The 13918-nt window shown below is 43.8% G+C and overlaps 1 protein-coding gene across 3 annotated transcripts in view; it reads right to left on the bottom strand.

Annotated features, from left to right (window-relative positions):
* LOC311113053 (echinoderm microtubule-associated protein-like 3) overlaps positions 1–13918 on the bottom strand; it is a 31010-nt gene that overhangs the window by 13937 nt on the left and 3155 nt on the right. For all 3 annotated transcript variants that reach the window (XM_084156187.1, XM_084156186.1, XM_084156188.1), the window contains one exon: positions 72–248. In XM_084156187.1, the coding sequence (XP_084012313.1) occupies positions 72–248 (177 nt within the window). The remainder of the gene's footprint in view (positions 1–71; positions 249–13918) is intronic.

Raw genomic sequence — 13918 nt, 5'->3', positions numbered from 1 at the left:
AAGCTTACATGAGTCAAACCAAGTCGTTTAAAACCGTAATCTGATCTAAGGTGTGATGGTTGGCCACTCACCTGCGATGAGCTGCTGTTTGAGCAGTGGGATCAGCTGGTCGTGGAGGCGGAGCCTGCGCAGCGCGTCGGCCAGTGATGACTTCAGCAGAATGATCTCATTTTCCTGCAACTGAAGGCGCCCCTCCATCATGGACACTCTGTCTGGGTACTCAGCGCTGCTGCCCGCCGACACATCATCTGAGCAGATGGACCAAGACAACCAATCAGGAGATAGTATGGAACTAGATTGAACTAGACAGTCTGGATTGGTAGATGCTAAGGTAGACTCCCATTGTAACTCCCACAGAAGTGGTATAAACCAAGCAGTAGCAATGTATAGGTGGAATACTGTGAAAGAACTGCAGAGAAGGGAGAACTTCAAAAGATGGGCACAGTTAGACATGACCCCAGTGAGTGTTGTAAATACTGCTAACAGTCCACAAATCTTCCTCAAAGAGACAGGAGGACTTACATTGTGCATGAAGATGGGCCTCCTGCAACCATCTGTCTGTGAAGCCAACATTAATGTCCTCATCCAGCACAGTGTATAACTTAAAATGACAGGATGACATTTTCTATGAGTTTGGAGAGAAATTGTTTATATACTTGAATTTCATGAGGCTTTGATGCTGCTCATTGACTGAACTAAGTCCCTTTTCTATCAAAAAAAGAAGGCAGGAGACTATTAACACTATTAGGAGAAAAGGAGCTAAAACATGTGTTTCTGGTTCTTTTAACCGTTTGCAATTTCCCAATGGCAGCCTCGCAAAAAAAGGAGCGGAATGTTGTAATTGTTTATCATCAGGTTGTGTTTGGGGAAAAGGGTTTAGCTAAGATGGTTGTTAAGTATCCGCAGACGTACTTTCTCTAAAGTAGTGTGCATGGGTTGGCACTCTGCCTTTTCCATTCTAATTCTGTATATGTCCACGTTTCCTGCTAATTTCCCGAGACATGGCAGTAGGAAGAGTTGTTTATCAATAAGTTGTGTTTAATGAATGGATTTGAATCTGTTAGGCTATTAATAAGACACCACAGACTTACTCTTTCTCTGTGTGTACAACATGTTGGGATTGGAACTATTATATCATCCTGTATGTTTACATTTCCAACAAATTTCCTCAGAGGTGAAAGGGAGGAAGACAGCATTCCAGGGTGTCACAATCCACATGTCATGTGACTAATGATCAGACCCTGAGCCAACTGAAGCTTTTCTTTTGCACAACTTCCTGCTTTGGTTGGCAACATTTGTTCTATTGTGTGTCAGTATGTATGTGTGGGTTTGGTTTCACTGTCCTTTGTGGGGACATTTCGCCAGTCCCCACAATTTCGCTGGTTCCCACAAGAAAAAGGCTATTTTAGGTTTAGGGTTACAATTAGGTAAAATAGGATTTTGAATGGGAATTAATTGTAAAACAAAAGTGTGTGTGTGTGTGTGTGTGTGTGTGTGTGTGTGTGTGTGTGTCTACAGGTCCCGGTTGGAAAATCCCCTGCTTCTTCTATCACTTTATGAAATCCTTCCTCCTCCCTAAATTGGACATGCGTTGCTATGGTAACCAGACTGACCAATGACCATGCAGTCACATAAAACTGTTATGTCTCTCTGGGTCAGGGGAAAGAGTAAGTTGTCTGATTGATTAAGAACCAGATCGTGGATAAATAGACTGATTCTCTGGGTCTACTTTTGTAAAACGTTCTACGAAAAAAAAGTTTGAATTGATTTAACATTACAGAGTAATCTATAGTCACCTTAAATGTCAATATGCATGGTTGTTTGAATTACATAGCCTGCATATTCTGTATCATGCATTTGGATCTGTAAGACTATTGATGATGTACTTAAAACAGTGTTTCTGTGGGATCAAATGAAAAACTATTAATCATGTTCCAAACATGCCTTAACAGCTCTGCGATCTACTGGGTTCAAGAGGTTTATATACCTTGAGAATCTGGCACAGTGGGTTAATGTGATGCAATAACGATACCAGGACAAACTGGCTTCCAGTGGGTGTGGCTTCCATTCTCCCAAGTCCGTTCCAAGAGGACGCACATAACTGTCAGTTAACTTCAACTCTGAATACTGCCACAACATTCTTCCTCTTTCTTTCTCCACCTACTATTCCTCCTCCCTCCTTTCTCTCCTCTTCCACCTCCTACTCCTCTCCCAGGCCTTCCATGCATCATATCCAATTTGGGGAGCTTATCGTTTCCTTTATGGTATGAAAGTGACTCACAGATTGGTACTTACTCTTCCTCCTTAACCCCTTATTACCGCAGGTGGTATACCCTATGCTACTCCTCAATGCACTGTCGCAGTTAAGCAAAATGTAACAGTTATTGTTGTTGGCTTATTCCCATTGAGGATTGCGGAGAGGAGTGGTTCTGACTGAGTGCCTCTCACCCACTTACTACTGAGCACTGGGTGAGCCGTTTCCTAAGAACTCTTAAAGCATTTCACGGTTTGCCTTGCTTGGCTTGTAAGGCGACAATAACACTTTAAACGGTTGGGTAAGAATGCAGTGGCCAACTGAACATGCAAATCATCACTAGAGGAGAACTAGTTTGGCTTATCAACTTGAAAGTATGAAAATATCTCTCGCCTTAAGGCCTACAAGACTGTTTCTCTTTTCATAAACAGGGATTCCAGTGATGCCTTCATTCGATTCACCCACACACACAATATCTGGACCAGAACCATGGCTTCACTCCACACACAATGGGGTCTTTGAGGCTTGCTGGGAGGGAGACTCTCTCTGCTGTCTGTGTTCAGACTGAGACTGAGCCAACCGTGTGCAGGGCCTCTCACTGGACACACACCACAGAGACAGAACAACAACAGCAATGGAAGAATACAGTGACATTTCACCCAGTATAATATGAAGGAAATGGGAGAATTTCACCCAGTATAATATGAAGAAAATGGGAGAATGACGCTAACGGATATCTTCCAGTTATATCAACATTACAGTATTATAAGCGTTTTGGATTCATTTAAGTCTATACTTTAGAACCATAGCTATATACTGTATAGTCATATCTAAGGCTCTGGTTAAAACTGTGTGTTAGACTCTATGCCATGGTTTTGATACACTACACGTATTTTCTTGCCAGTTGAAATTCCACACTTTCAATATAAATCACAGGCGAACTGTTGTTAAACTCCAAGAACTTGGTCGTGATGACATATACAGGCACACATGACTTCACACACTTGTTTGAAGAGGGCTTGGAATTTAGCGGTAGAGCAAGACTACTGTACTCTAACAAAGGATAGGAAACACCTGACTCAAGTGGTTGAGTTAGGGCACAATGTCCACTATGGAATATTGATATTCACCAGCATTGTGAAGAGTAGATGCTCTGTGGCCTACAGGTAATAGGAAGTGCAATGAGGAAGTCTAATCTCAGAATGTACACTAAACAATGTGGTTGTGAGGCTCTATGGCTGAGTTTAGACAGGCAGCCCAATTCTGATATGTTCTAACTAATTGATCTTTTGACCAATCAGATCACTTTCGATAAAGATCTAATGTGAAAAGATCTGATGTGATTGGTCAAAATACCAATTTGTGGAAAAAATATCAGAATTGGGATACCTGTCTAAACGCAGCCTATGGGACTCAGCTGTGTTGTAACACAATAACTAGCCTCTGCTCCAATCCGCTGGCTTTAAACCCAAATCAAAAGCCAGCAAGATTCCTTTTCAGTCTTTCAACTCTTCTCTCTTTTGGCAAATCTCAGCTGACTTGATCAACTGTGCGTGAAGCATTAAGCATTAAGTTAAAAAACGAATGGCCAAAAATTAAACCAAGTAGAAATGAGAAACGTACAGGAGAGAGAATGCAACGGAGTGTGTACAGGAGCATTCAAACACGATCTATTCTATTCACTTGTCGATGCAGATACACTCTTCCATGCAGTATCGTTCTATCACTCGCTTTCTCTCAGCCTCGTTCTCTCTCACACACACACACGCTGTTATAATCGCGGGGCAGGAGGGTTTAGGGTCATTAAATATTGTGTGGATGAAGGGCGGGTGGGTGGCGGGTTGAACAAAGAGAAAACAATCGCCTACCGTAAAACATCCATAAATGTCTCATTCCTGTGCAATTTATATCTATAGGCTACACTGAGGATTTTCTTTCATTATTTTAGGCTATGTGGCATTAGTGTGAGCCTAAACTTTAGGGCCTAACTATCAGGTGCCAAATAGCCTACACGCCAATCGCTTTTGGGAACGGGCTGAAAAAGTTAATGTCCAACCACAGAGGCAAAAAGCTCAATGTCAGAGTATATTTAAATAAGAGAAAAGCTGCAAAAGGAGAGTTGAAAATAAAGAGAAGGGAGGGCCAGAAAATGTATGTTTTGGAAAGATTTGGTGAAGTGGTAAAAGAGGATGGAAATTCGAAAGTCACAAGACGGGGACTTCAAATAGGTCTATGGCACGTCAAGGGAACTGTAGCCTACTGTTCAGATGGGTTAAATGGAAACTGAGCCTATATATTAACTCCTGCAGAATTAGGCATTTCTTGCAGTAAAATGATACACCAAATGAGGCTAAAATTGGACTCGGGAACAGGAGTGGAGAAATATGACTTATTTATTTCAGCATCTTGAGAGAATGCGAATGTGCAGATATAGATACCATCTATATCAGTGGAGACTGCGGAGGGGAGGACGGCTCATAATTATGTCTGGAACAGAGCAAATGGAATGGCATCAAACCATGTTTTTGATGTCTTTGATCCCATTCCACTGATTCCGCTCCAGCCATAACCACAAGCCCGTCCTCCCCAATGAAGGTGTCACCAACCTCCTGAGGTGCTAGCTATCTTTATTAGCACATGAAAGCTGATAGTATTTCAACCACATAAAATACGCATCAAAGCCAAACTGAAATCTTATCTTTCTATTTACAACCAGTCAAACTGATTTTGCACAGAAAATCTTTCCAGTTTTATTTTGTTAGCCTATTGCATTTTCTCCCCGGTCTCTAAATGTCTTTGTTCCGCAGAGATGACAGAAAACTTTACCGATGACAACTAAATTCAAGCATTCATTCTATCAATTTATGATATTACTTTGGTGAGCAAGAGTTTATTTAGTCTTCTAGGGTAACATATAATGACAGAAGAGAAGCTACATGTATCTAATTATAGTTGACAAAAAATAGCCTACCAAAATGTCGGAAATTATAAGCAGAAACATATCTAAATCAGGCAAAATAAATCCTGCACCCCCTGTCAAAAAATTAGTTCCGCTGTCTCTGACTGTAGCCTGCAGCGCATTTTCTATATTAGTGGGTTAGGGTCGGGTGTGGGACACAGATTTTCACATTAGCCTATCACATACAGTTCATTCAGAAAGTATTCAGAACCCTTCTCTTTTTTCCACAATTTGTTACGTTACAGCCTTATTCTAAAATGGATTGAATAAAAAAAAATCCTCATCAATGACAAAGCGAAAACAGGTTACTTACATATGTATTCAGACCCTTTGCTATGAAACTCGAAGTTGAGCTCGGGTGCATCCTCTTTCCATTGATCATCCTTGAGATGTTTCTACAACTTGATTGGAGTCCACCTGTGGTAAATTCAATTGATTGGACATGATTTGGAAAGGCACACACCTGTCTATATAATGTCCCACAGTTGACAGTGCATGTCAGAGCAAAAACCAAGCCATGAGGTCGAAGGAATTGTCCGTAGAGCTCCGAGACAGGATTGTGTCGAGGCACAGATCTGGGGAAAGGTACCAAAGCATTTCTGCAGCATTGAAGGTCCCCAAGAACAAAGTGGCCTCCATCATTCTTAAATGGAAGAAGTTTGGAACCACCAAGACACTTCATAGAGCTGGCCGCCCGGCCAAACTGAGCAATCGGGGGAGAAGGGCCTTGGTTAGGGAGATGACCAAGAACCCAATGGTCACTCTGACAGAGCTCCAGAGTTCCTCTGTGGAGATGGGAGAACCTTCCAGAAGGACAACCATCTCTGCAGCACTCCACCAATCAGGCCTTTATGGTAGAGTGGCCAGACGGAAGCCACTCCTCAGTAAAAGGCACATGACAGCCTGCTTGGAGTTTGCCAAAAGGCACCTAAATACTCTCAGACCATGAGAAACAAGATTCTCTGGTCTGATGAAACCAAGATTGAACTCGTTGGCCTGAATGCCAAGCGTCACGTCTGGAGGAAACCTGGCACCATCCCTACGGTGAAGCATGGTGTTGGCAGCATCATGCTGTGGGGATGTTTTTCAGCGGCAGGGACTGAGAGACTAGTCAGGATCGAGGGAAAGATTAACGGAGCAACGTACAGAGAGATCCATGATACAAAACCTGCTCCAGCGCGCTCAGGACCTCAGACTGGGGTGAAGGTTCACCTTCCAACAGGACAACAACCCTAAGCACACAGCCAAGACAACGCAGGAGTGGCTTCGGGACAAGTCTCTGAATGTCCTTGAGTGGCCCAGCCAGAGGCCGGACTTGAACCCGATCAAACATCTCTGGAGAGACCTGAAAATAGCTGTGCAGTGACACTCCCCATCCAACCTGACAGAGCTTGAGATGATCTGCAGAGAAGAATGGGAGAAACTCTCCAAATACAGGTGTGCCACGCTTGTAGCGTCATACCCAAGAAGACTCGAGGCTGTAATTGCTGCCGAAGGTGCTTCAACAAAGTACTGAGTAAAGGGTCTGAATACTTATGTAAATGTGATATTTCAGTTTATTTTTTATAAATTTGTACAAATTTATAAAAACCTGTTTTTGCCTTGTCATTATGGGCTATTGTGTGCAGATTGATGGAGAAAAATAACAATTAAATCAATTTTAGAATAAGACTAACGTAACAAAATGTGGAAAAAGTCAAGGGGTCTGAATACTTTCCGAATGTACTGTATAGTCGGGCGGTTGCGGATGGGTTATTAGCAATTGCGGGCGGGTGCGGGTGAAAAGACAGCTGACCCGCGCACCACTAACACACACACACAGAATGATGAACACATCCTAACTTCAGGCCAAACACATGAACAAAGAAAATCTCATGAGGCAACAACACTCCCACAACCCCAGTGTTTGTGCAGGAAAGAGGCTTAACTTCATACACAAATGACTCACGTAAACTTTGCACCGGACAAACATTGTATGACAGTGTGTGTATAATATAGAGTGTGTCTTGATTTACCTCAGATTGTGTGGGCCTGCACCTCTGAATCATAGGGCTTTGAACATTATCGTTAATATATTTTAATGAACACAGAAATTAAGTACACTATTATTATCATTATCTGTGGTGAAAGAAGCCATACTAGTATTTCATGACAACAATCACAGGTCTGATCTAAGCAAACATGGCTTCTATGAGTCATAGGGGGGTATGAAAGATGTAGCCAAGAACGTGGGCAGAATTTTTCAGCAATTAAATGAATGCCAATATACTGTATGTAAGGTTAGCCTTGTAATATTAGCCCTCTCCTGATAGCCCTACAGCTGCTGTTGCTAATGCTAACCATTAAAACTGCCACCACTAATAAAACCCATAATAAAGAGCTCCATTTCAATACATGTACCTATAAAACTAGTGTGCTGAGTACATTTTTCATGGAAAACAGGATCTAGCATAACACTCCTACAGCAACCAGTGGGTGTGGCGCCTATAACGTTTTCACCATAACAACTGGGTGAGAGACCTTAGCCATTTTTAAAATGGTACAGTTGGGCCCGGTTGGGCACTTGCAGGTACAGTTGGCAGGTACAAAGGTACAGTTGGGCACTTGCAGTCCCAGAATGCATTGTTGCAGGTAGGTCTGCACTCGCAAAGAAGAGTTACTGTAAGATAAACTACATGAACAAAAGTATGTGGACACCTGCTCGTCAAACATCTCATTCCAAAATGATGGACATAAATATGGAGTTGGTCCCCCTTTGATGCTATAACAACCACCACTCTTCTGGGATGGCGTTCCACTAGATGTTGGAACATTGCTGCGAGGACTTGCTTCCATTCAGCCACAAGAGCATTAGTGAGGTCGGCACTGATATTGGGCAATTAGGCCTGGCTTGCAGTCTGAGTTCCAATTCATCCCAAATGTGTCCGATGGGGTTGAGGTCAGGGCTCTGTGCAGGCCAATCAAGTTCTTCCACACCGATCTCGACAAACCATTTCTGTATGGACCTCGCTTTGTGCATGGGGGCATTGTCATGCTGAAACAGGAAAGGGCCTTCCCCAAACTGTTGCCACAAAGTTGGAAGCACAGAATCGTCTAGAATGTCATTGTATGCTGTAGCGTTCAGATTTCCCTGCACTGGAACTAAGGGGCCTAGCCCGAACCATGAAAAAGCCCCAGACCATTAGTCCTCATCCACCAAACTTTACAGTTTGCACTATGCATTGGGGCAGGTAGCGTTCTCCTGGCATCCGCCAAACCCAGATTCGTCCGTCGGACTGCCAGATGGTGAAGCGTGATTCATCACTCCAGAGAACGACGCGTTTCCACTGCTCCAGAGTCCAATGGCGGCGAGCTTTACACCATTCCAGCCGACACTTGGCATTGCGCATGGTGATCTTAGACTTGTGTGCGGCAGCTCGGCCATGGAAACTCATTTCATGAAGCTCCTGACAAACAGTTCCTGTGATGACGTTGCTTCCAGAGGCAGTTTGGAACTCGGTAGTGAGTGTTGCAACCGAGCTTGTGTGGCCTACCACTTCGTGGCTAAGCCGATGTTGCGCCTAGACATTTTCACTTCACAATAACAGCACTTACAGTTGACCAGGGCAGCTCTAGCAAGGCAGAAATATGACAAACTGACTTGTTGGAAAGGTGGCATCCTATGACGTTGCCACGTTGAAAGTCACTGAGCTCTTCAGTAAGGCCATTCTACTGCCAATGTTTGTCTATGGAGATTGCATGGCGGTGTGCTCGATTTTATACACCCGTGAGCAATGGGTGTGGCTGAAATAGCTGAATCCACTAATTTGAAGGGGTGTCCACATACTTTTGTATTTATAGTGTACCTTGTAACTATGCATTTATTCGTGATGAGGCATAAATTCAAGAACTTGCAGTCCTAGCCACAGGCCACCTTTGACTTTCAGGGTGATGTTCAAGAACGTAGCCAATAGCACTCCTGAACACATCAGGAAGTAATTAGAGGTTTGTGTTCTTGGTCTGTTTTTAGGGGAGGTATGCTATTTACAGTTGTGAACGGGAGCCGGAGCAACAGATGGGAATAGGATGTCCAGGAGGAGAACGGAAATAGGGGAATATGTTTCCTTTCTTCCCGCGCAATAATGCTGTACTTTGTTAAAGAGAACCAGAGAGGGTTGTTTGCTCACACACACGGTCACATTCACACTGAGGCTAAGTGTACAGGAAGCCCAATCCCGATCTCTCAGCTCTTTTGCCAATAATTGGCCAAAAGATCAGAATTGGGCTTCCTGTGTAAAGCCTAACAAGCATGCATGCACGCACATAAACACACAGATGCACACACACACAAGCATCCACGTACACAACCACACACGTGGGCACGCACGCACACACTGCTATTACACATTTCCCTGCTTCTCTTCTTGTAGTCGTTACAACTGGCCTGAGGGTGAGTCACATTAGTTTAGCAGAAGTGGAAGCTGGAGAGGAGAGATTCACAACATATTCACAATGGCTGGACTGGATGGGGCTTGAAGCAATCAAGAGTTGGCGACAGCTAGAGAGCTGAATTGGAGTGTGGTCTCTTGGAGCCGCTCTGCTCCTCACATCTTTCTCATTTTCTCTATTCATCCCTCTCTCTCTCTCTGGCTTTGCCTGTCTGTCTGTCTCTCTCTCTGGCTTTTCCTGTCTGTCTCTCTCTATATATATATGGCTTTCTGTCTCTCTTACTTTCTCCACTCTCTTTCAATCCATTTTAAATCAACAAAGCTGAAAATAGTTTTTCTTGCAGAAGCATACCCATGCCACACTGGCAGTAGTAAAATATAAAACTTCATTCTCCATTAAGTCTATATACCGACTTGATGACAGTGACTGAAAGACTGTGAGAAACTTGAACTACAAATGATCATTCCAGGGCTCAGTTTAAGCCAATGTTTGTCTAGGGTTGGCTGACATATCACAAAGACAGATCAGAACCATCACAATGATGATACGCTGATAAATGACAATACTGGTAGGAAATGAAAACAATATTCTCCACTGTCTTTATACTGACTTCATGATAGTGACTGAAAGACAGTAATTGAGTGAGAAATTCAAACAACGCCACAACAAATTGTTATTCAAGAGCTCAGTTTAAGCCAATGTTTGTACAGAGAATGACGCCATATCACAAAGAAACATCAGAACCATCATTGATGATAGACTGATAAACGACTTGAGTGAGGTTAGGTTAGGTTAGGTTTCTGGCTAGTTTATAACCTTCCAGGATGTTGCTCTAGTAGTCAATTTCACTATCACTTACTTATGCTGAGTGGCCTGGGTCATCTAAGGTCTTGTGGGCGGTAGGCGGTAGGGCTGTTCCGTGAGGAGCCAAGCGGTTTGGACAGAGAAAACAGACTCTTTGTTCAGACTGCATGTGCCCAAGCCGCTACCTTTCTCATCCAATTTGGAGAATTTCAATCAATTTGCTCAGCTCCCTCTCAAAAGGCACTCTTGCCCAGGCTGACTTTTTGAAGAACATTCAAGGAAAAGGTACTTTTTATGGAAGTTTGAATTGGTGTCAAGGCAGTGGTTTTATGGTTATGGGGACGCTATCGTCTCTATCTTTATGTTTTTAGATGTTTTGTCTTCTCTAATTAGACTTTATCCATATCTTGCTGTATCAAAGTCCATTTCCTATATTTCTAGAAGGTCACCTTAATATTTTGGGCCTATTTGATTTATCATAATTTTTCCAACCCAGACTCTCAGAAGAGTCAGCAGTGACAGCTGGTTGAGAGTCTCTCTCTCTCTCACACACACACACACACACACACACACACACACAGCCTCTTCCCACAGTTCCCCCACCCTCTGTCAGCTCCTTTCCTGTGAACCCCACCGCCGTGGCAGCATCACCACCCAAAGCGAGCGTCCGTCCCCGTCACCTGTCCCCGGGACCCGTGTGATCACGAGCATGTCGCCACCACAACACATCCTGTGCCGTACTGTACTGCACGGGTGGTGGGCGATGCCGTCTTCAGTCTAACTCATCACACTGAACCGAAACAGACAGACATATCACAGTAGAACACTCTCACTGTCTCACCCCGCATGAGAGAATATATGCAGGGAAATGAATACCGCCTGCTGCTATATCTCTCTGTCCAAAGTTCAACAGAAAACTCTTCTTTACAATCAGGCCTTATTATCATATGAGAGAATTCAGAGTAGAATAGTCTGATTGAATAGTGGTAACTGTGGACCTTCATCTTCATCAATCCATAACACATCCTCACTAAAGCCTACCATATAATGCTCTGTATTTGATACTAGCTGAAGATTAAATATTGGTCGCAAATATTGAGGCTAAACACAAGATTAAGAGGATCTAAGCGATCTAAAAATATACATCTAAACGCCCGAGGAGATTTTTCTTGAGCTGTTTGGGGTCAACACTGTGTCACTGAGCTGATTGTGATGCCAAGACTAAATCAGAGGGAAATTATGCAAGACCATACTTGCTTTGCTTGCAGATAACAAAGCTATGAAGTATTCTGTTGACTGTTTGTACAGGCAGCATAAATCTTACAGAAATACCAGTATGATCTCACACACAGAGGATGGTAGTGCAAAGAGCTGCTGGATATAATCAACTGTGTTAAAAGAACCTACCTTTTTTTCTTTCAATTTAAACATTTCTGAAGTGGAGTTCTTTCGATGTTTACGGTAGATTTAGGCTTTATATGTGTAACAGTGTTGCTTCCGTCCCTCTCCTCGCCCCTACCTGGGCTTGAACCGGGGACCCTCTGCACACATCGACAACAGTCACCCTCGAAGCACCGTTACCCGTCGCTCCACAAAAGCCGCGGCCCTAGCAGAGCAAGGGAAACAACTACTTCAAGGTCTCAGAGCGAGTGACGTCACCGATTGAAACGCTACTAGCCCGCACCGCTAACTAGCTAGCCATTTCACACCGGTTACATATGGGTGATTAATGTAACAGCTTAGGGTACTCAAGGGATTGGGACACAAATCTTGTCAGAACAATGAACCGATTTGATATTTGTAAGAAACACAATTATGAACTGCAATGAAAATGCAGTATCGAATGAAGCGGTACAGATATCAGCAAGCTATCTGACATTGACAAGTTCTCAGACCCTCGTCAGCATTGATTTGTGATTGGTGACTGAGCAGCATGGGAGTGTCAGCTTGCTGTGGAGAGAGACATAGAGATGCCAGTTATTTGATGGACAGTTCAGCCTAACACCCACAGAGGCAGACAATGACAATGACCCCTGAATGTAAACTCGCTGACATTGACATCCCAATCCTGCTTACTGAATAACACATAGCGCTGATCTGAGGGCAGTTTTGCTTCTTAAGCCCTCAATGGTTGAGGTTAGGATTGCTGTAGGATGAGCTGATCCTAGATCTGTGCTAACGGGGACATATTCTAGTCAGTGAGACACACTGACAGACAGGCCTTGCCCACAGATGCTAACGGGGCGTTTGTCCACGTGATGTTGACTGTTCCCCTGTGTGCCTAACCACCCACCATTTTACAAGACGGTAAACAAAACATCAGCACATGAGGTGGGACAGTAACAGATGTGCCACAATGGCTCCCATTGTACTCCAACATTATAGAACCAGTAAAAGTTTCATTGTCAAGGCGCTAGCATAACCAATGCCAATGCAAAAAGGAGGCATGAACAATTAGTATAACAGCCACTGACTGACTTTTTGTCCCATTTAAAACAATGCTGAGTTCATTTGGGGCCCAGATGTTGGGGTTATTGATGGGTTCATGCATCGTGGTAGGGGATACTCTTAAAGCTAATAAACAACCTATGTTTCAATATGCTGATGATGCAAATTACTTTTTTATTTAACCGTCGAGTGCTGAAGCGCGTAGCACGTAAAAACACTCACTCCTGAGTTCCAAACTGCCTCTGGAAGCAACGTCAGCACAAGAACTGTTCATCAGGAGCTTCATGAAATGGGTTTCCATGGCAGAGCAGCCGCACACAAGCCTAAGATTACCATGCGCAATGTCAAGCGACGGCTGGAGTGGTGTAAAGCTCGCCGCCATTGGACTCTGGAGCAGTGGAAATGCGTTCTCTGGAGTGATGAATCACGCTTCACCATCTGGCAGTCCGACGGACTAATCTGGATTTGGCGGATGCCAGGAGAATGCTACCTGCCCCAATGCATAGTGCCAATTGTAAAGTTTGGTGGAGGAGGAATAATGGTTTGGGGCTGTTTTTCATGGTTCAGGCTAGGCCCTTTAGTTCCAGTGAAGGGAAATCTTAACGCTACAGCATACAATGACATTTTAGACGATTCTGTGCTTCCAACTTTGTGGCAACAGTTTAGGGAAGGATCCAGTTTCCGCATGACAATGCCCCCGTGCACAAAGCGAGGTCCATACAGAAATTGTTTGTCGAGATCGGTGTGGAAGAACTTGACTGGCCTGCACAGAGCCCTGACCTCAACCCCATTGAACACCTTTGGGATTAATTGGAACGCCGACTGCGAGCCAGGCCTAATCGCCCAACATCAGTGCTCAACCTCACTAGTGCTCTTGTGGCTGAATGGAAGCAAATCCCCGCAGCAATGTTCCAACATCTAGTGGAAAGCCTTCCCAGAAGAGTGAAGGCTGTTATAGCAGCAAAGGGGTGACCAACTCCATATTAATGCCCATGATTTTGGAATGAGAAGTTTGACATGCAGGT

The sequence above is a fragment of the Coregonus lavaretus genome (assembly GCF_964263955.1).
Source record: "Coregonus lavaretus genome assembly, chromosome: 39".
Taxonomy (NCBI): domain Eukaryota; kingdom Metazoa; phylum Chordata; class Actinopteri; order Salmoniformes; family Salmonidae; genus Coregonus; species Coregonus lavaretus.
The sequence above is the reverse complement of the archived record's forward strand: the minus strand, read 5'-3'. Positions and strand labels throughout refer to the sequence as shown.